At 38.6% G+C, this 23,483-nt stretch overlaps 1 protein-coding gene across 1 annotated transcript in view; it reads left to right on the forward strand.

The window, feature by feature from the left end:
- LOC311283897 (NACHT, LRR and PYD domains-containing protein 3-like) overlaps positions 1–23,483 on the forward strand; it is a 158,269-nt gene that overhangs the window by 116,229 nt on the left and 18,557 nt on the right. The window contains exons 14-15 of the mRNA XM_084398657.1: positions 11,039–11,209; positions 17,536–17,706. Coding sequence (XP_084254783.1) covers positions 11,039–11,209; positions 17,536–17,706 — 342 coding nt within the window. The remainder of the gene's footprint in view (positions 1–11,038; positions 11,210–17,535; positions 17,707–23,483) is intronic.

Here is a 23,483-nt window from a genome sequence, read left to right on the forward strand (position 1 = left end):
CAATCTGCAATTAGGATTCACACTAACTTTTGAGGCTGCCCTCTCTGCTTGTGATACATTCTAATACATTCTATATCATCTAAAACCTTATCAAAGCGTTTCATTCCAAAACACAATCATCCTTTTAGTTACCGGTACTTTTAAAATATTTTGCAACTCATTTGTTGGAGTCATCTGTAATTTACATCAACCTGTATTCATCAATTCACTAGCTCTTTCCTTCAAAAGGATTCCCTTAAGACTTAAATCTTTCAACCTTCTTTTAACCTTCAATCTTCTTACGACTTCCATCTATCAACTTTCCTTTAACTTTCTTTTCTCCCTTATTTACTTGCACGTTCTTTTCACATACTTTAGCACTGCGTTCACATTCCTAGTTCTTTCTCAGACGAAAACTTTAATATCGTCATTTAAACACTGTTCTACTTTCAAACCCACATTAATACACGTCCCTTTCACGTTATCACTTTCTTTTCTGAGTGTCCATTTACGATTACCGGCTAAATGGCCCTGCTGACCATAATTAAAACACTCACTTTGCCTATAGTTTGATCATTGAGCTTGCAAACAGCTCCAACTTACTGCACACCCTTGAAGCAGTGTGTCCCGATCAGGAATGTAAACACAGCCACTGATAAGCAGTTCTCTGTATTCTTTTACAGTCCACCAGTGTGGATTCAATCACAACAGCCAAATCATAATCTTCATCATTATTATTGGCAGCACATTAATTTCCATAAGTTGTAAAGAAAATCATTCAACATATTCTAAAGGTTTTCACTAAACATTTTCTTTGTTAACTCCAACCACCTTGTTTGGCAGATACACAGAAGTTTCCACATTCATTAAAGCTGGATAAAAGCACCCTGACCAGTCCTTTTTGCAAACGGTGATATGATATTACCACAAACCCAAACTGCCGCCGGTGAACTTTGATACGGTTTATCGAATGGACATTTAAAGTTGATTTCTTCGTGGTTGGTTTTAATTCTGCAGTCTAACCACCCAGTTTTCAATTGTCTCGGTCTGACCTTTGCTTGTCCCCTCGTCTCTCATCCAGGCCAGCTCCTCTCCAGAGGCCCGTTCGATCTCGGGTGGCCCTGGCAGCACGAGAGGTATCGCCGTTGTTGTTGTTGTTTGTCGTCGGGGTTCCTCCTCCTGTTGCTCTCCTGATATGGGTGGAACTCTCCTGCAGTGATTGGCATTCACCCACGTGGCTCGTTCTCCTGAGGTCTCGAATCACCACGTAATCACCCGGTCTGATTTTGTGCAGGAACGTCTCTGCTACTTTGCCCCTGGCATTTCTTTCACCTGCACAGAACTGTTAGATCACAAACACGACATCTCTTTGCAGTAATTCAACATTTCATTCTCACACACATCTGTTGATGGAAGCCTCCTTCTTTCCCCCGTTATACCCATGAATGGTGGTCTACCAAAGAGGATTTCAAATGGGCTCAAATTTGTTTTGACTCTCTTTTTCATTCTCATGTACTAACACAGTGGGGAGTGCGTTCACCCACGAGAGTCCTGTTTCTTCACAGCATTTTGCCAATTTGTTCTTTACCGTCTGGTTTTCACGCTCAACAGCGCCCCCGCTGGCAGCGTCTTAGGCACAGTGTGTTCCATCGTGACCACATATCCACGACTATATACCAAACAATATTTCTGTTTTCCGCACGGGGTTAGTTCAATGAAATCAATCATTAAATATTCAAATGGCCCCTCTGGGGCTGGCTGACTTGCCAGTGGTGTTTTAATGCCCCGTGCAATGTTATATGCGGTGCAAATCACACATCTTTTGCAAAAATTCTCAGCATATATTGTGAAACCTTTGGTAAACTACAATTCTCTCATTTGCATAATCATCCCCTCTTTTAATGCATGGTCCCACCCATGCATTAATTTAGCCTAATGTAAGAAAAAATGGCTGGGCAGACATGGCTTCCCATCAACAGATCTCCATACACCATCAACAAGGCTGCAGCCTGCCGTCTTCCATTTGTTTTTCTCAGCTCCTGTGGAAAAAAACTGCATGCTCTGTAAACAAGGAGAAATGTCATTGTTAAGGTTATTGTCAAGTTGTACGCAGGTGGCACCAATGGTATCAGCTCCAGTTTGGGTTTGTTGCCGCTGCCTTCGCAGCCATATCAGCTCTGGCGTTGCCTGTTGATACGAAACTTTTATCATTAATATGCGCTGCGCATTTACAAATCGCAATCTTGTCTGGCAGCATAATGGCCTCCAAAAGGTCAGATACTAACCTAGCGTTCAGTATTGGTCGTCCGTCTGACTTAAAAAAATTTCTGTGCTTCCACAGAGCACCAAAGTCATGCGTGACCCCAAAAGCATAACGCGAGTCTGTGTAAATCGTTACACACTTGTCAGTCATCAGTTTACATGCTTCAGTCAAAGCGACTAATTCAGCTGCCTGTGCAGAGTAATGACATGGTAATTTGCCAGATCTTACAGTTTCAAATTCAGTCGTCACCGCATAACCTACGTTATTCTGTCCTGTTTGTGGATTCTTCGACGCAGATCCATCCACAAAAAGGACATTGTCACAATTATCAAGCGGAACGTCCAACAAATCTGGACGCGGTGTGCACACCTTTTAACAGTGACATTTGGCATGTCAAACAAAATTTTATGATACCTCAATCGAGCTGTAGACAAATGTGACGTTCTCTGCTCCTGCAAAATCAAAGACACCAAATGTGAGACCCCTAAAGTCAGATCAGCATAGCCTACAAACTCTCTTGAGGCCATTGAGGGCCAGTTCAGCTACCACCACCGCCCGGAGACAGTGTGGCAATCCCGCTGCCACGGGGTCGAGTTTTGTTGAAAATAGGCTACCTTCTCATCGGTCACCATGCGTCTACAGGAGAACAGAAGTCATAAGGTCATGCTTTTCATCAACCATCTAAACAATGGATGGTCTACAACCAGAAGGCCTAACAATCGAGATATCTCATTGTGCTTTCATGTTATCAAATGCTGTCTCAGCTTCACTTGTCCAAACAAGTCTGTCACATGACTTCAACCCTTTCCCTGTTGTCAGGGCTCGTAAAGGCTGTTCTAAAATGGCATAATTGGGAATGAATGTACGACAGTAAGCACACATCCCCAAAAATGACAGCAACTGTTTTTTGTTACAGGCTTTGGGGCTTCTTTTATGCCCTGCACCCTTTTCTGTGACAGTGCTTTGCTGTTTGGTTTGATAACATGCCCCAGGAAGGTCACTTCCTGTTTCACAAACTGCAGCTTTGAAAGGCTGACCTGGTGCCCCTCCCTTTCAAGATGCTTCAGGAGAGTCACAGTGTCAGCCCTGCAAATAGACTCACTTTCTGAACAGATCAAAAGGTCATCAACATAAGAAAGGAGTACGGTTAATTTCGGTTCTAACTTGTGAACCATCACAAGGCCTAATTACACCCTCTTTCAACAGAGCGTCAAACACTGGTTTTATGCCCTCTATTGCTTCACGTTTCAGTGGATATTGTGCCTTACATGGTCTGAAATCAGATTTTGGTGTGATTACAACTGGCTCACAACCTTTTATCAGCCCCACATCATATTTGTTTTTTGCCCACAAGTTTGGTGATATTTGTGCCAAAGAAATATCAATTTCTGAGGCAGAAATATCCCCCTCTCCCTGTCCTGTCACATTTTCCCAATAGCAGTCACATTTCTCTGAACCCCCACCTCAAAGTCACATTTTGATTTAAATGCCCCCATACTCTGACTCTCTGCTGTGTGTGTGTCAACTCTCACCCAGTCTGTGGCCGATAGACACTCTCTCACAAAAAGGCCTGCATCTCTCCACTGCTGGCTTATGGCCTTGGAGACAGATAAGTGGCAGACGGTGTTCTCTGACATAAGATAACAAGCTTTCTGACTTTCTGTCAACACTGCAGCCAATGCGCACACACACTTTCTGTCCAGAAAATCTGGTCAAATTTCACACTTTCATTCTTCACAGAATTAAACCACATCTTTTCAAAATCTGAATCTCGCTCTGTTACGACATGTGATGTACAATGCATTTTGTCATTTGTCATAAACTCTGTATTGACTGGGTCTGTACGATCTTTTGCCAATTTCAAAATCTTTTCTGCCCAATCAATATCTGTTACCTGCCAGACACAAGCCCACTTCGGCTCAAATTTAGAACAAATAATTTGTGGTGCCTCCTCAATGCTAATTCCATAAGAATCAGCACAGAGGGACAAATTCAATTTACTTTCCCGTAGAAAACATGGTAAATCACATGGTCGTAACGTGGACAGACTGATACCAGAATCGACCAAAAATTCAATAATTACCCCCTTGACTAATAACGGGTAAATTGGCATTTCAGGAAACCCTGTACTTTTGTACAATCTCATACATTCGTCATTCACAACACTGCTCAAAGTATCAGTCATTGCTTTGCTCAAAGTTTCATCGGACACACAAAAAGATTTGCAAGCAGTTTTTTCATTGCAGGTAGCAGAAAGAAGATCAGTGTATGTGTTTGTGTGTGCGTCGTGTGTGTGTGTGTTAGTAAAAATATTTTCACTTCCCTTTGCTGCAGCTTGAGATTGGCTCCCCAAAAACCGGACTCTTTCCGTCCCGCTCTCTCAGCCCCCTCGGTTCAATCCGACTTCATGGTGGGACACGCTCTGCTCCAGTGTCCGTCTTCTTGCACACTCTATATTTTGTACAGTCTCAGAGCGAGTGGGCATTTGTGGCACAAACATAACAGCTCCATTTTCCTCCAGCAGCTCTTCTCTGTCCTCTTCGGTTAGCAGGGTTTGAACGGGAAGATGCAGGTTTGTTGGGTTGTTTAGGTTGTCGTTGTTACATAACCACCATTGTGAGGGGTTTTTTCTTCTCCTTTCTGTCCTCTTCAGCGTGAGTAGCGTGACACAGCGTTGCACTCAAACGCCCGTGTAACTGTGCATGAAACTGCGCTGTTAGTCTTTGTGCCACTCGCTCTGCGGCCTCTGCCCCCTCTCGCGCTTCTCTTGCATCTGTCTCTGCCTGCGCTGCTCTTTGGGCTGCCTCTGCCAGTTCAATTTGTGCTCGTGCTTCTGCAAGTCGTGCTTCTTGGGCTGTTCTCGGGGTCGGTGGAAAGCGGTCCGGATCGAGCCTGAGGGCCGGTATCTCTGCTACTGGGTAGTGAGCTGTATTGTAGGCAGGCGGCGGAGCCGTTGCCACCTCAGTCACATGTGGAAAAGCACATACATTCGGTTCATTAGTAGCATTCTGTTCCAGTGGAACTGTTTTTACGCACACAACATTCTCAACATTACATGCCAATTCTTTTTGTATTTGCTCTCGTTCTCGCCTGTCAGCCTCTTCTACCCAACACATTATAGTCGGTTCACAGTTCTTACACACATGTTTCACACACACACACAGCAGCTACTCTGTTTTCCCTCGTTCTTTTCTACTGACTCTTTTACTACATTTAGTCTTATTTTACTCAAGGTCCCCGCTTCGGGAAAATCGTGATATTTGATCAGTTTCTGTATGTCAACCATACATTTACCACCATAATTATTTCTCATTTGACAGAAAATTGGTGTATAAAAATGATCTAATTTACTGTTAGATGACCCCATTTTTGGCTGAATTTCCCTTCTGGATTTCACTTTCGACACGTGTCTTGCAGTATCTGTCAAACGTCTTCAACAGACCCGATCTTATTTCACCCAAAATCGGTCGGGTTTCAGCAAATATGCTGTGCTTTTGTAATTATGTTTTACTCAAAATCTTCTGTTCACCTAATTAATCTGGCGTGGCTCTTCCGTCCACCCTTGCAAGACTTCTTCGGGTTACAGAGACTTTGAGCAAAACCAATTAACCAGCACCTGTGATTATCTGATTAGCGGCCCCTAATTTAATAACAAATGATCATTGCGACGGAACCAAATCAATTAAAACTAACTTTAGATGGAAATAACTTAACTCTGCTGTAAAGCCGAAACAATCTCTGTTACCTTAAATTATACGCTTATCTCTGTGAAGCTGCTTTGAGACAATCTACATTGTTAAAAGCGCTATATAAATGAAGATGACTTGACTTGACCAGTGGTACCCCTGTCCACTAACGAGCTAAGTGTGGCAGAAACCGGTCTGAATCTGTCAGATCAGTTTCTCCCTCAAAAATTGTGATTATCTAAATCACCTCTCGCCCGTACCCAAAGCAAATTCAGCCAATATGGTTCACGTTCACTCACAATTATCAAATCACACTTAACATCAATAAAACAATTCTGCCGTTTCTTACCCAGAGATGCTTTCTCTTTTCTTTAATTGCCGCGGATTCTTTCTGATCCTGGTGGGAGTTCCTCCCTTGGTCCTGAACGCCGGAATTGGCTCTCTCCCTTAACCTGTTGAGTCACTATCTCAAACAGTCGGGGTATGAGACGGCTGCCTAATGCCGCCGGGTTTGCAGTTCCGTCCAAATCCGTTCTTCAGGACCAGGAGAAGAAGATCCGCACAGGACCCCACGTCTGACACCAAGTTGTAATGGCAATTTTGAGAAGTTAATATCAAACAGCATCAGAGGTGTAAGAAAACTTTCAAGAGACAAAACTGTAATAAAGAGAAAAGGTTTATTTCAATGAGGATTCTTTTCACAAAAGCCGCAGCCACCCAGCTTTGAAATAGAATACCTAATAGACATAATAAAACATACAGATCTTATACAGTTTCTTGGCAAAAACTCCTCCTTCCAGGTTTCTTGTAAATTTCCAGAAAGATACCCCCTATCTTCAGCTAGTTCGGACTGGTTTCTACCCCCCTGGTGCAGGTCACACTGTTCTTTGTCCCTGAGACACCCAAAGGCCTTCATCTACGACCTAAATTGCCTCTCGCTTCCCTGTCCCTCCTCAGCTGCTAGAAAACCTCACAGAAACATATGATTAAACAGTTTGGAAACGAATGATAATAAGAAATGCTGAATTTTCCAAAACAGTCCTCAGTAAGAATTTTAGGACTAAAATTAGCTTGTAAAATGTTCAGTAAACACTAAATCTCAGCACAGAAATCACAGGTGTACACAAATGTCTAATCTCATGGTCTGGTATTAGTGGTCATTTTTACATTCTTTTTAAAATATATCCTTTAAAATTTAGTCAGTATTTCATTATATTTATTATGTTCAATAATTTTAGTCTGTTTCACTCTGACTACAATGACAACTCTTTTCCCCTCGTTTACTCAACAGTGTTTTCCCTAATGATGTTTCTGTGCAATAATAGTGGTTCCCAACCCTGATCCTATAGTTCCCCCGGCACTGCACAGTCCTTGTTTCTGCTTTGAACAGCTCTTTCCGTGGATACAAAAATACAATTCTTCAAAGTAGCTTTTCAAACACTACTAATGTACTAATATGAAAGATAATAAGCAAAAGAAATGTAATAACTTCATGCTGATCTTCATTATCTTATATGCAGGGAAAACACCTGAACTTCTGCGGAGCAGTAATGAATAAAGTCACATGGTCAGCGCCGCGCTGGTGAGATTAGTTTGAGCTGTCCATTCGGTTTCGCTAGCAAACACGTCCTCCCTGCGATGTCGAGTCGGTCGCACAGCTCGGTCCATTGAGCCGCACCGATGACGTCAGCACGGCACGAGCTCTGTAACACCGCTCCGTTTCGTCCCACTGTTGGTGTGTTTGGCTTCCCATACAACTCATTACAACTAACCGACATTGCTTAAGAGTTTGTGAGACGCGCCAAATTAAACAGAAGTGCGGACACACAACTTCCTTTTCAAGGGAAATTAGCCATCATCATCTACCGAAATCTTTTCTTATTTCAGTAATGCGTATGAATGAATTTCACCTAGGTTGATCAATGTTTTTCGTTTCACTAGTGTTGAGGCTTTTCAATAATTGTTGCCTATACGGCCCTTCATACTGGAGATCTCATATTTGTCTCCTCTAAAGTTTCAGACAAGAATGAACATTGATCTAGTTCATTTGTACAGTATGGTGTTCTGGCAGAATAGTTTTGTATAATTAGTGTAGAAATATGTGAAATGCTTATAAATCATTAAATGTTTAAGTTTTATAGACCCCATTATTACACATTTTTCAAGTGTCCAGACATTGTTATCCATTTAATATGAAGAGACTATTTTATTAGTCTTTTTCATTATAATATATAATAACATTTCTAAAGACACGTATTTACTGTTGTGGTAATAAACACTTATGTGTTAAACTGCAAGCATGAAGTTATAAGGCAACGCAAATAATAGAAATAAATGATAAACATGAAAATGGTCTTGATATAAAAGCTTCAGGTCAGGGGCATTCAGTCCGTATACTGTACGCTGTGAATGATAGCAGACCCAAGCCATTTAAGAGAATGAGTTTGTGGACTCGCAAATGAATATTAACACTATAAATATGACTATAAATTTCCTTGTCGTTTGAGGTGTAAAATAAAGCTTACATAAGAAAATTATGGCAATACTGTACATGCGTAACTGTCCGTCATTTATTTGCCAATCAACTCATTTTTTTCAAATAAGTACCAGTTATAAATGAAATTAATATATATTTTTTTAATTAATACATTATTAGCTAACTGTGTGATTTGTATATGTACATTTCTGAAATACATAACTTGGACAGTCACCTCTGATAACAGATCACTGTAAATTGTAATGTAGATGTGCATTTTCTGTAAAGCTGCTTTGAAACAATATGTATTGTGAAAAGCGCTACACAAATAAATGTGAAATTAATGGAAAAGTTATGGAGGGTTTTGGGTAATTGCATCCGCAACGTTGGCGCCTACGTTCTGTTATTATGCATCATCATCATTGTTCCGAGTTCTATGGAAGCATATGAGTAGCAATATTCAATTAGAAATGTAATATGTAAAATGGCAATGCATTTCTGTATTTAAATTTATGTTTTCCATTACATTTGTGCAACGTTTGGTGCAAAATTAAAATTCAATTATATAATTTGCATTTGCCATTTCATACACTAGTTTTAAATTGAATACATATTTTAACATATTTTAAGTTTGCAGTGGCTTCATAAATTAATTAAAACATAAAAAACCAAAGTACACCTGATGCACATTTCTTTGTTCTTCATTTTCTAGAACTGTCACTTGCCCATATATATATTTTGAACAATAATAATATCTTAGTAAAAACCTAAAGTAATATTGACAAACTATATATCATTTGAAAGCTTACAATCTCTAGTTTTCATATTTGGTGGCTGTTTTTTTTTTTTTTTTATAAATTGCAGAGGAGCAGTAATTTATCAATTTGCAACAAGAATATTTCATATTCATTAGGCGTGTTTAGGCCTTTATTTTGAAATAGAAATAAACATGAAAAATCATGAAAGATTGGTAGAAACCTCAGTTTGTTTTTATGCCAAGAGTTCAAAAGATAACACCAATTCAATTTTATGAGAAAAAAAGGTCTGAAAATGTTTTTAATATAAAGAAAAATATTATGGATTATCGATTTGTGATGCGGCTGCGAGCTGTAACGCACATGTGCTCTTTTTATGTTTATTAGAGGTTGAAATCAAATCAAATACTGCCAAACCACCCATACTATTTCTGAATAGGATGTATACTTCATAAATTGTATGAAATTATGGAAATACATGGTTCAGATCACTCAAAACATATATGAAAATGGAGGCGCCCTTATATGGTCAGTAAGGAAGCTTGGCTGTCCATCTAGTGAAAAAGTTTGGTACTGCGCCCAAATAAAATCTTACTGAAAGCTCATTTTTTGAGATATCAACCTAAAATAAAATTTGGAACACAACTTGTTTAGATTTTTGGCTTTAATTTTCTTGCAGTTTTAGAGTAAAATATATTTTGTAATATATATATATTTTATATAAAATATTAATAATTATATTTTTACATTGTACATTTTCATAAACTCAAACTTATATAACTTTTTTTTTCTGTTTCACTTTCATAATTTACTTCTACAATAATCTGGCAAATGTCTTCTTTAAAACAAGACCAACCATATGTCTATATTCCAAAGCATTCTTGAATTACAGCCATTTAATTTTATAATTTAAAATTATATAATTGAATTTATTTTCATTTTGCACCAAATGTTGCACAAATGTAATAGAAAATTTAAATTTAAATACAGAAATGCATTGCCAATTTACATATTGCATTGTCATTTTGCATATTACATTTCAAATTGAATAATGTTACCCATAAGCTTCCAGTGTTCTCATTGGTCTGCTGGCATTTGGGGGATTTCATGCGAAAGGAAAGCTGACTGTGAATAGAGCTACAGGGATGACATCAAAACCTGGGAGACTAATTCGCCACTGGTTGCCTCCAATTTATGGAAGCTTGTTTCCGCCACAAAATAAAACAGTTTAAAAGACAATTGTGACTTTTTATCTCACAAGAATTGCAAGGTATAAACTCGCAATTCTGACTTTTTCTTTTCAATTGTTATTTATGTCACGCAATTGTGAGTTTGGCCCTGTCACAAACGGCACCCTAAACACTCGCGGTCTTCCTCTGAGTCCACAGCTTCAGTGCACATTTAGGGCGCATATCGACCACAGAGGGGCGCTCGTGAGTACCCTTCTGAAACCTAACATTACTAAATGGGACACCACACGGTCTCATGGACTTAACAGGCACGCAGAAGCCATTGTAAGTCTACAAGACTGAAAGTGAAGTGTGCCATTTAGGACAGGGCCTTTATATCTCAGTGAGTGGATTCTGACTAAATGAATGTGTGACTGCGTAAATTAAAACATGACTGTGATTGGCTACATTTCTCACCGCTGTAAAAACATTTGACGTTCTCCAGAGCTCAAACACAAAAACACACTTGAGAGTTTGCCAGTATGATATTATTACAGGATCAACTGAGGGTGATCTTGCATTCATTTGACAGTGCTTATATTTAATGCTTGAAATAATTGACGGCCCCCTGCAGTACGGCTGCGGACCCTTGTGTTAAACTGATCTGATCTGAACTGAGAGAGTGAAGAGTGTGTCATTGTTCTCCACAGGTTGATGAATTGTGGAGTCACAGATGAAGGTTGTTCTGCTCTGGCTTCAGCTCTGAGATCAAACCCCTCACACCTGAGACATCTGAATCTGTCTGGGAATAAACTAGGAGATTCAGTTCATCTGCTCTCTGCTGTACTGGAGGATCCTCACTGTAAACTGGAGACACTGTGGTAAGATGAACTCTCTGATAAACACATATTTTGTCCTTGGTAAATATATTCTTTATTAGTTAGCCTATGTAATAGTTTTTAACTTTTTTACTCAATGATCACCAACTTTGCTCGTTAAACCCTAGCTTGTTTTTTTATGTGTGAATCATAGACACTCAGTTAAACGATAAATTACAAGTGATACTTACTTCAGTCCAAATGCACATTAAATAAATATTCAGTTAAATCAGTGAACATCACAGGTGAGCCGATGCTTGATTAAACATGCTAATCCTAAAACATAAATGTCCTCCCCAGCATATATATATATATTACATATTTGTATATAAATTACTCCACATCACAAACAAGGCAAAACATTACACAAATACACAAAGTATAAATGTTAAATTAAAACAACAGGGTTTTTGAACAGCCATAGACTTCCATAGGAATCGAGGAATGCGGAAGTAAAGTTTTGTATTGCAGTAAATATCATTACAATAAGGCAAAACAAAACTATAATAAATGAACAGAGCACAATATAAAAAAGGAAAAAGAAATATAAAAAATAATAATGTCAGGGACAAAAAGGTTTCTAATAATTTACATTTCTTTAATAAATTGATTCATCTTCCACTTTTCAATGTTGACATTCTCTGATCCTCTTCAGTCAAAAATTAAGATTTTTTTTTTCTTCATCTGAATGGGATGACACTTGGTGACGTTTGATGTATTAGCTATGTGAACACACACAAAAATCATGGACATGATTTGGATATGTTTAAGGGTTGTAAAAAAAGTGTCACACTTGAAGTGACCGACAGGAAATGAAAGGAAATACGAAAAAATACGAAAACTCAGAGAAACTTTTGGTGGTACAAACTACAAATCAGCCACTGTGCAGAAAAAAGTGCACAGCAATGAAAGAGTGACACTCTAAAACATCGAGTGCAAATAAGACACACACACACACACTCTCTCTCACACACACACACACACACACACACACACACAGAAATGAACTGGTAAGACTGCAACCGCAAATTTTGAGAATATGCTAAATAAAATCAATAAATGAAAAAAATACAAAAGAGACTCTCTCTCGCTCAAATACACACACACACACACACACACACACACACACACACACACACACAATGATTGTGTTTGCTCTTCTTTTAGCCTAATAGGTGTTCCTGATATCTGTTGCATATGCAACAATACATAAAATAATTAGTTTGTATGTACATAGTTAAAATAATATTTATTATTATTATTTAATTTGTATTCCTGTTTTTTAACCTACAGTTTGATAATGATTGTTTGCTGTTATGTTATTTTATGTTTTTGCTTAGATCATAATTGTTGTTCCCTTCTGAAGTTTTATTACCATTTATAGAATTAAACTGAATAAAATACCAATTAATTGCAAAATGTCTGTATAAACTGTTTTGAATTATCACTATCCATCCCGTATTTTGTTAAATTTTTTTAATGATCAAATACTGATTAACAAAAATGCTTGCATTGTGTTCCTTTTCTAACCAAATGTTATTGTTTGATTGTAATCATAATGCAAAACCTGATACTTATCTAACAGAAATATCTAAACCTTGACAAAAAGTAGTCTTTTAGAATGTCTAAATGTATATCGAAATAAAAAATTATAATAATTTTAAAAAATTATAAAATGGAGAAATCATGTCTAAAAATAACAATACGAATCAAAAAGCCTCTCTATGTATTTATATAGGGAGCTACAGTACAGCCTACAGGCGGTTACACGACATTACACACGTTTTTATTTTTAACGGCACTGGATGACGCTCACTTCAGAAAATGGATTTTAAAGACCTGCACTCTATTTTAATGTGAAATGTTGCATTTATAAAAAAAAAAATATATATATATATATATAATGTTTTATATATATATATATATATATATATATATATATATATATATATATATATCAAGTCATATATTCTAATGGAAAAAATGCTCATAAAAAATTAATAATTATTGCATAGAAACTTTTCAAAATTCTAAATAATAAGCAAAAAATATTGTTGAACAAAAATATATTACATTGGTTTTCCTAAAAAAAAAAAAAAAAAAAAAAGTTACATTTTAAGGCTTCAGTCACTTTTGACCACGAAGGAGCCAAGTGTGACCCCTAAACGAAGAGGACCAGAGGGATTTACAGTAAATCCAAAATTCTTTTTAAAATACAGAAAATTTTTTGATTGTGTTTCTGATTAGAAAATAATCATAAATATTGATTATGAATGAATTTAGATCTTTGATTATTCTGGGCATCTCATAATTTCAAATATTCGTTCATTACGGACCTAGTGTCACGTTGAGACGTCACGTCGCGAATGTGCGCTCACGATCACAAACTAGCCAGTCCTGAAATAGTCAGAGGGTGCAGTGCCAGTATTTTACCCTATGCAGCCGCTCACTGCAGACCCATAGGTGTAATTTATTATAATATTTGCAGCGTACAACATGCTAAGTCAGAGAATAGTCAGAAATCAGAAGGTCTTCCTAAGATGTGCCCCATGCTCCATTCAAAGTGCCTTCAGTTTGATCTATCCTGGACAAAGATTTGCGGAAACACCAGACTACACTTTTAATCTACTAAAATGAATGATTTCTGAAACTTCAGAATAAATCAAGATGTAACATTTATTTGTCAGGTATAAATGTATCATGCCAATTACACAAGTAAATTATTAAAATCCAATTCAGAAAAATACATGATATCATTTACTCAAAGATGACTCTAAAAGTAAGTAGTGTTTTCCTGACAAAGACACACAGTGGTGTGTGTGTGTGTGTGTGTGTGTGTGTGTGTGTGTGTTTTCCAATGGGAAACAGCGCTGTATGGGGGATCCTGGTAAAGGGTCCTAAGACTGCTCTGTCCCCTCGCCTTAAATACCCAGACCAGAACAAAAGGGGTTATACAAATATGGTTTAGTTTGGGCCAATCCAATTACCCCAGGGGGGAGCACCTGGTTTCTTGAGATATCTTAAAGAGATATCCCCCAGAGAGGAGGAACAGGATTCTCCTAAGTTCTCAACCTTTCTCATTAAACCAATGACTGCACTGAAATTAAGACCATTTTACCAATCGCACTGAGACACTTAAAATGATACCAAACATGAAAAGGAAAAAACAACATATTCACAAGATACACCATATGTGATATATAGACATTCTTCATGAACTTTCAGTGACTTGAGGAGGGAGAGGGGGGATGAGTTGAAGTCAAACAAGGAGACAAGGAGATAAGTTTGGTCAGGGCTATGTCCTGTGCTCTGTCTTTGCTATCTCCTGTCCAGGGTGCATTTTATGGCTTTATTGCAGGGTGAGCTTTGTTTTATCAGGAGAATCAGTCCTTACAGCCTTACACAGAAAACAATGCACTGAAAAAGTGTGTTGGATTTAAATGATTTAATCATGCACATCAGTTCCACATGAACCAATTACGTTCAACAAAGATAATTTGTTCACAAAATTGTCAACATTATGGAATCAAGTCATTTCCAAGTAACCCAATTAAGAAGTTTTAAAGTGATTTAAATATGGTTCCCTAACTGGATTAATTCATTCAATTTCTTATATTTGTGTCACATGACTGAATTGTAAGATTGTATTAGATTGCTACGAAACTATTAATTAGCAATAGCATATATTAGCATGCTAAATGCTAAGCATGAAATCTAATTGTAATATAAGTAATAAACATATTAGAAAAAATATTATTTTAAATGGCCATTAATGGATCATAATTATTGGACAAATATTTAGAAACAAAAATATCTTCAAAATATGAAATTAATATTATTACACTAAAATATTGTACATTTAATTGATAAAGTTACACTTCAGGTGTTATTAATGTTCTCTCTTTATCACTCCATAGTTACAGCACTGTACACTCTAAAAACTCCTGGGTTATTTCTTCAACCCATTTTCTGGGTTATTTGTGTTGGGTTAAAATTATGGGTTATTTTTTCAGAGAGTAACCATTTTCTGGGTTATAGGGCTAATATTTTGACCCAATTCATGGGTTGTTTGGGTTTCTGGGTTATTTTTCAAAGAGTAACCCATGTTCTGGGTTATAGGGTTGGCTTTCTCTCTCTCTCTCGCCCGCAGTTGTTCTGGAATTTTCTCACAACAGTCGTTTGAAATAACCGTCGCTTTCGCGCTCGATCCGTTTTGGCCTGTGCTTCATCGGTGCAACTTCATCTATATTCAAGGTAAGAGAGTATTTTCAGTGTTGATGTAATGTAAACTTTTCTGTTTCCATGTCCCTGTTGCTAGTTTATCACCATTTGCTAAAAAAATACGTTGAGACTAGCGTTAGCCGTGGTAATTCTGTGGTTGGCATGTAGCCGTGGCTATCACGACAACATCTAGGACAACTCGAGGTAACGTTATCACACACCGGACGCGATTTTGAACACGGTCCTGAGCCGTTGCTGGGTGTCGCGCATAGATATATACACTATATATGTATATATCTATGGGTGTCGCGGACAGACGCCGGATGGCGCCGCCGGTGTGTGTACACTCATAGAGAATAATGTGTTCGAATTTTAAAAACGCGGCACTGCAGAGACTGCACGTCCGGTGAGCGATACCTCGAGTTGTCCTAGAGACGCGACGCGGCGCTTCTCGTCCGCTGTGCAAACCCCATAGCCGCGGCTACAGAGCGACGAGGCAACACAATAGTTGAGTTATGTTTTCCAGCTGTGCCGTGCTTATCATATTATACAGTGCTCTACTGGCTGAAGTAGTGAGAGTTAAAGAAGCGGGTCAAGTCTTCAAATTGTTGCTAACCTAACCTCTATATTGCTATGTTTTCTCCAGGTCATCTTGAATGGACAGTTTTGTCGCTGATAAGCTAACTGAGTGGCAGCTGTCTGAGCTGACAGAGAATTTTAGAGGTGAGCATTTTACTCTTATTGCCCTTATATCATCATCTCTCTACCTACATTTTTTTTAATAAGACTTAAATGTGTCAGGGCAAGATTTTGTTGTGCCTTGTCTTTAAGCTGTTATGCATAAGAATGGGCAAGATATTCACCTTTGCATTAATGTCATTACACTTTTTAATGAAAGAAAAGATGTCATTCACACAAAATGGGTAACGTTAATGCTGCAAAAGAACCACATTAGTTAACTAGCAATTTGGGCCGTAAAAAAAAAAAAAAAAAAAAAAAAACTGCACTGGATTCCCTTAAAAGTGATTATTTGTTAGCTTGATAATGAAAGAGTGTCTGGTGAGTGGTTCACAATTGTCTCAACTTATTAACAATACTCATGTTGTCTTGTTTTCTGTCTTTCAGATGAAGACATAGATGAGGAGGCATTTCTTCTCTTTGATGAGGACATTATCAAAAATCTTGTCCCCAAAGTTGGCCCCAGGCTTAAATTCCTGAGGCTCTTCTGAAAATTGTTGTTTATTTTTCTATTTTTTATTTCTAATATTGTTATTACAGTGTGACCTAAAATAAATAGGAAAATAAACATGTCCAAGTGTGTGTTTTTTCATATAGATTTTAATTTAATGCAATAAAAATGTAAAAGTGCTTGAAGTGTGTAATATAATGTAAAACAAAGTTTTATTTTCTGAAATAAGGCATACTGGGATAGTGAGGTTAAGTTAGGTTATTTTTGACCCAACTCCTGGGTTAAAAAAGGATCAACTAATTTTTGGGTTATTTCTACCCAGATGTTGGGTTTTTTAAACCCAACATTTGGGTCAGGTATTTAACCCAGAATTTGGGTCAAAAAGCATAACCCAATTTTCTGAGTTGAAATAACCCATAAATTAGTTGGTCCCTTTTTAACCCAGGAGTTGGGTCAAAAATAACCCATTATGGGTTATTTTTGACCCAGGAGTTTTTAGAGTGTATGGTATTTGTCCCTCAGTTTCTCCTCAAGCACATGGAAAACCGGCATCCTTTATAAAGCAGTGTAGAATATAGTGGCTTTGCTTGTCACTACACTCAAATCACATCACACATTGCAATCTTTAATAAATTGGTCATTTTACACACAGTTTACACAGCGTCATTGTTCTCTACAGGTTGAAATATTGTGGAGTCACAGATGAAGGTTGTTTGAGGGTGATCTTGCATTCATGTGACAGTGCTTATATTTAAATTTGACTTTGTGATGTTTTTTACCCATGTTTTAATTTTTTAACAAAAAATGATTTGTGATCAAGCATTAATTGACGGCCCCCTGCAGTACGGCTGCGGACCCTTGTGTTAAACTGATCTGATCTGAACTGAGAGAGTGAAGAGTGTGTCATTGTTCTCTACAGGTTGATGAATTGTGGAGTCACAGATGAAGGTTGGTCTGCTCTGGCTTCAGCTCTGAGATCAAACCCCTCACACCTGAGAGAACTGTATCTGACTGGGAATAAACTAGGAGATTCAGTTCATCTGCTCTCTGCTGTACTGGAGGATCCTCACTGTAAACTGGAGACACTGAGGTAAGATGAACTCTCTGATAAACACATATTTTGTCCTTGGTAAATATATTCTTTATTAGTTAGCCTATGTAATAGTTTTTAACTTTTTTACTCAATGATCACCAACTTTGCTCGTTAAACCCTAGCTTGTTTTTTTATGTGTGAATCATAGACACGCAGTTAAACGATAAATTACAAGTGATACTTACTTCAGTCCAAATGCACATTAAATAAATATTCAGTTAAATCAGTGAACATCACAGGTGAGCCGATGCTTGATTAAACATGCTAATCCTAAAACATAAATGTCCCCAGCATATATATATATATTACATATTTGTATATAAATTACTCCACATCACAAACAAGGCAAAACATTACACAAATACACAAAGTATAAATGTTAAATTAAAACAACAGGGTTTTTGAACAGCCATAGACTTCCATAGGAATCGAGGAATGCGGAAGTAAAGTTTTGTATTGCAGTAAATATCATTACAATAAGGCAAAACAAAACTATAATAAATGAACAGAGCACAATATAAAAAAGGAAAAAGAAATATAAAAAATAATAATGTCAGGGACAAAAAGGTTTCTAATAATTTACATTTCTTTAATAAATTGATTCATCTTCCACTTTTCAATGTTGACATTCTCTGATCCTCTTCGGTCAAAAATTACGATTTTTTTTTTGCTTCATCTGAATGGGATGACACTTGGTGACGTTTGATGTATTAGCTATGTGAACACACACAAAAATCATGGACATGATTTGGATATGTTTAAGGGTTGTAAAAAAAGTGTCACACTTGGCTCCTTCGCAGTCAAAAATGACCGACAGGAAATGAAAGGAAATACGAAAAAATACGAAAACTCAGAGAAACTTTTGGTGGTACAAACTACAAATCAGCCACTGTGCAGAAAAAAGTGCACAGCAATGAAAGAGTGACACTCTAAAACATCGAGTGCAAATAAGACACACACACACACACACACACACACACACACACACACACACAGAAATGAACTGGTAAGACTGCAACCGCAAATTTTGAGAATATGCTTAATAAAATCAATAAATGAAAAAAATACAAAAGAGACTCTCTCTCGCTCAAATACACACACACACACACACACACACACACACACACACACACACACACACACACACACACACACACAATGATTGTGTTTGCTCTTCTTTTAGCCTAATAGGTGTTCCTGATATCTGTTGCATATTAGATTAGATTAGATTAGATTAGATTCAACTTTATTGTCATTACACAAGTACAGGTACAAGGCAACGAAATGCAGTTTAGGTCTAACCAGAAGTGCAATAGCAGCAAGTGCAGGATATACAGTGGTTCCATAAGTGCAGAACATGGATATGTACTGAATAAATATAGAGTTGAATACTATTATAAACAAAAATTTACAGATAGATTGTCCTATGAATATAATATACAGATAACTATTACTGTGAACAGAGTTTACAGCTAGATATGTACTGAATATAATAATATACAGATGGCTATTACTATAAACAGAATGTTTACAGATAGATATGTACTGAATATAATATACAGATGGCTGTTACTATAAACAGAATTTTACAGATAGATATGTACTATGAATATATATACAGATGGCTGTTACTATAAACAGAATGTGAGCATAATATACAGATGGCTATTACTATAAACAGAATTTAACAAATAGATATATGTATAAGTTAGGCTAATGAGCAGTATAACAATGGATTTAAAGTAGTGCAAATAAAGTTTGGACAGAAGCTATCCGAGTGAAAGTGCAGTGGAAAGTAATTGCATATTACAGTTAAGGTACGATATTGCAATGTATATATAAACAGTCGGTACTGTAAATAAACAGTCGGCAGTGCAAATTGAGCATATTCCAGTCAAGGTAGTAGTGCAAGATGCATATGTAAACAGTTGTTACTGTAATAACAGTCAGCAGTGCAAATGAACATTATAGTATTGCAATAACAAAATGGAGGCAGGTGTGAGGAGGGAGAGGAGAGTCAATCAGTATATGAGGGGAGTGGGATCAATGAGGGTTAGAGTTTAATAAAGAGACAGCTCTGGGGAAAAAACTGTTCTTTAGTCTGCTGGTCCTGGTCCGGAGGCACCTGAAACGCCTGCCGGAGGGCAGGAGAGAAAACAGTCTGTGGGCTGGGTGAGAGGAGTCCTTAAGGATGCTGCGAGCTCGATGCAGACAGCGTTTCCTCTGGATGTGCTCGATGGCAGGTAGTGGAGTCCCAGTGATGCGCTGGGCGGTTTTCACCACCCGCTGCAGTGCCTTGCGCTCTGCAACAGAACAGCTCCCATACCACACTGTAGCACAGTTGGTCAGGATGCTTTCTATTGCACAGCGATAGAAGTTCACCAGGATAGTGGAGGAAAGCTGATTCTTCCTCAGTGTCCTCAGGAAGAAAAGGCGCTGGTGAGCCTTCTTGACCAGGCTGGAGGTGTTGGTTGTCCAGGTCATGTCCGCCGAGATGTGGATCCCCAGGAACTTGAAACTGGAGACACGCTCAACAGCCATTCCATTGATGTGGATGGTGTCGTGTGTGCCTCTTGACACTTTCCTGAAGTCCACGATGAGCTCCTTCGTTTTGGTGGTGTTGAGGAGCTGGTTATTTTCGGTGCACCATGTGGCCAGGTGCTTGATCTCCTCCCTATAGGCAGTCTCATCGTTGTTGCTGATGAGACCAATCACCGTAGTGTCGTCCGCAAACTTGACGATGGAATTAGATCCGTACACAGGCTTGCAGTCGGAGGTGAAGAGGGAGTAGAGGAACGGGCTTAGCACACAGCCCTGTGGTACACCAGTGTTGAGTGTGATGGATGTGGAGCAGTTGGAGCCTGATCGAACATTCTGGGGTCTGTTGGTCAAGAAGTCCAAAATCCAGTTGCACATGGAGGTGTTGAAGCCCAGGTCTCCAAGTTTGGCTATTAACTTAGTTGGGATGACAGTGTTGAATGCTGAGCTGAAGTCAACAAACAGCATGCGTGCATAAGTGTTCTTATTGTCCAGATGTGTGAGCACAGAGTGCAGTGCCATGGAGACTGCATCCTCTGTGCTCCTATTGCTACGGTAGGCAAACTGGTGTGAGTCCAATGTGGATGGTAGAGAGTCTTTTAGGTGTGCCAGGACCAGCCGCTCAAAGCACTTCATTACGATGGGTGTGAGTGCTACAGGGCGGTAGTCATTAAGGCACTTCGGGCTGGAGTGTTTTGGCACTGGCACAATGGAAGTGCATTTAAAGCATGTTGGTACAGCTGCTTGGGCAAGAGACAGGTTGAAAATGTCTGTAAAAACCCCAGCGAGCTGCTCCGCACATGCCCTGAGTACGCGTCCAGGGATGTTGTCTGGTCCAGCAGCCTTGTGCGCGCTGATCCTGCTCAGTGCATTGCAGACATCTGTGGAGGAGAGTGTGATCGGTGGGTGGTCAGCTGAGGATTTGAGCTTGGTGGCAGTTTCTCTGTTGTCTCTTTCAAAGCGAGCATAAAAGTCATTTAGCTCGTTCAGGAAGTTGACATCAGTGGCTGCGGGGGTGGAGTGAGAGGGTTTGTAGTCACTGATGGCCTGAATGCCCTGCCACATGCGCCGAGGGTCAGCGTTGGAAAAGTGTCCCTCTATCTTAAGCTTGTAGCAGTGCTTGGCCTCTTTGATGCCCCTTTTCAGATTTGCTCTGGATGTGCTATAGGCTTGTGCATCTCCTGATCTGAAGGCAGTATTGCGTGTCTTCAATAGGAGTCGCACTTCCCTGTTCATCCATGGCTTCTGATTTGGGTATGTGGTGATCTGCTTCTGGGTTGTAACACTGTCAATGGTGGTATTAATATAATCCAGTACAGAGGAGGTGTAGCAGTCAATGTCCGTGTGAGAGCCACTGGTGGCTTGAGAAGCAAACATACTCCAGTCTGTGTGTAGAAACCTTTCCTGGAGTGAGAAATCTGCCCCCGCAGGCCACACCTTGATGGTCTTCACTGATGGCTTCACGCGATTGATCAGAGGTGCATATTTGGGGGTGAGGAACAAAGAAAGGTGATCTGACTGTCCCAAGTGGGGGAGGGGTGTCGCGACGTAAGCTTCAGCCATGTTTGTGTAAACATGGTCTAAGGTTTTGTTTCCTCTGGTGTGACAGGAAACATGCTGGTGAAATTTCGGTAGCACTGACTTTAAGTTTGAATGATTAAAATCACCCGCAACAATAAACGCAGCTTCCGGGTGAACGGTCTGTTGTTTACTGATGGCTGCGTGAAGTTCTTTCATAGCAAACTTGGCATCAGCATCCGGGGGAATATAGGCTGCAGTTATAATAGTGGAAGTGAACTCCCGCGGTAGATAAAACGGTCTACATTTAACCATGAGAAACTCAAGGTTAGCTGAACAATGTCTCCCAACAATAGCAGAGTTTGTGCACCAAGCTTTGTTAATGTAAATGCACAATCCACCACCTCTGGTCTTACCGGAGCCATCTAATGTTCTATCCGCCCGGAATGTATGGCGTCCCGCTAGCTCAATAGCATTGTCCGGTATTCCGCTGTTTAACCATGTTTCCGTGAAAATTAGAACATTACAGTTCAAAAGTCTCTTGCTGTATGTGATGTTGAGTCGAATCTCCTCCATTTTGTTCAACAGCGACCGTACATTGGCAAGGAAAATGCTGGGTAAAGAGAGCCGGTGTGGTGTTAGCTTTAGCTTAGCTCTTAGTCCTCCGCGCTTCCCCCGCCTTTGTTTACGATCTCGCCGGCGCCTGCGAGCACTTCCGCCCGGCCGGGCAGAGTGCATAGCCTCGGGTGATCTGGCGATCTCAGGAAGGAGTCGAAGGTTGTCCATAAAACTGTCGGAAATTCGCAAACCAATATCCAAAAGCTCACCTTGGGTGTACGATGTTAAGGCACAACTGTTCTGGACGAACAGACCCGAAATGAGCAAGAAAAATACTGCTAAATTACAGAATCTGGAGAGACCGCGAGCCTCGCGATGTACTCGCGCCGCCATCTTGGATCAGAAACCAGAAAATATGCAACAATACATAAAATAATTAGTTTGTATGTACATAGTTAAAATAATATTTATTATTATTATTAAATTTGTATTCCTGTTTTTTAACCTACAGTTTGATAATGATTGTTTGCTGTTATGTTATTTTATGTTTTTGCTTAGATCATAATTGTTGTTCCCTTCTGAAGTTTTAGTACCATTTATAGAATTAAACTGAATAAAATACCAATTAATTGCAAAATGTCTGTATAAACTGTTTTGAATTATCACTATCCATCCCTTATTTTGTTAAATTTTTTTAATGATCAAATACTGATTAACAAAAATGCTTGCATTGTGTTCCTTTTCTAACCAAATGTTATTGTTTGATTGTAATCATAATGCAAAACCTGATACTTATCTAACAAAAATATCTAAACCTTGACAGAAAGTAGTCTTTTAGAATGTCTAAATGTATATCTAAATAAAAAATAATAATAATTAAAAAATAATAATAAAATGGAGAAATCATGTCTAAAAATAACAATACGAATCAAAAAGCCTCTCTATGTATTTATATAGGGAGCTACAGTACAGCCTACAGGCGGTTACACGACATTACACACGTTTTTATTTTTAACGGCACTGGATGACGCTTTTCTCACTTCAGAAAATGGATTTTAAAGACCTGCACTCTTTTTTTTTTTTTATAAATGCAACATTTCACATAAAAAAAAAAAAAATATATATATATATATATATATCAAGTATATCACTATATATTC

Source organism: Rutilus rutilus, assembly GCF_951802725.1.
Source record: "Rutilus rutilus genome assembly, chromosome: 24".
Classification (NCBI taxonomy): domain Eukaryota; kingdom Metazoa; phylum Chordata; class Actinopteri; order Cypriniformes; family Leuciscidae; genus Rutilus; species Rutilus rutilus.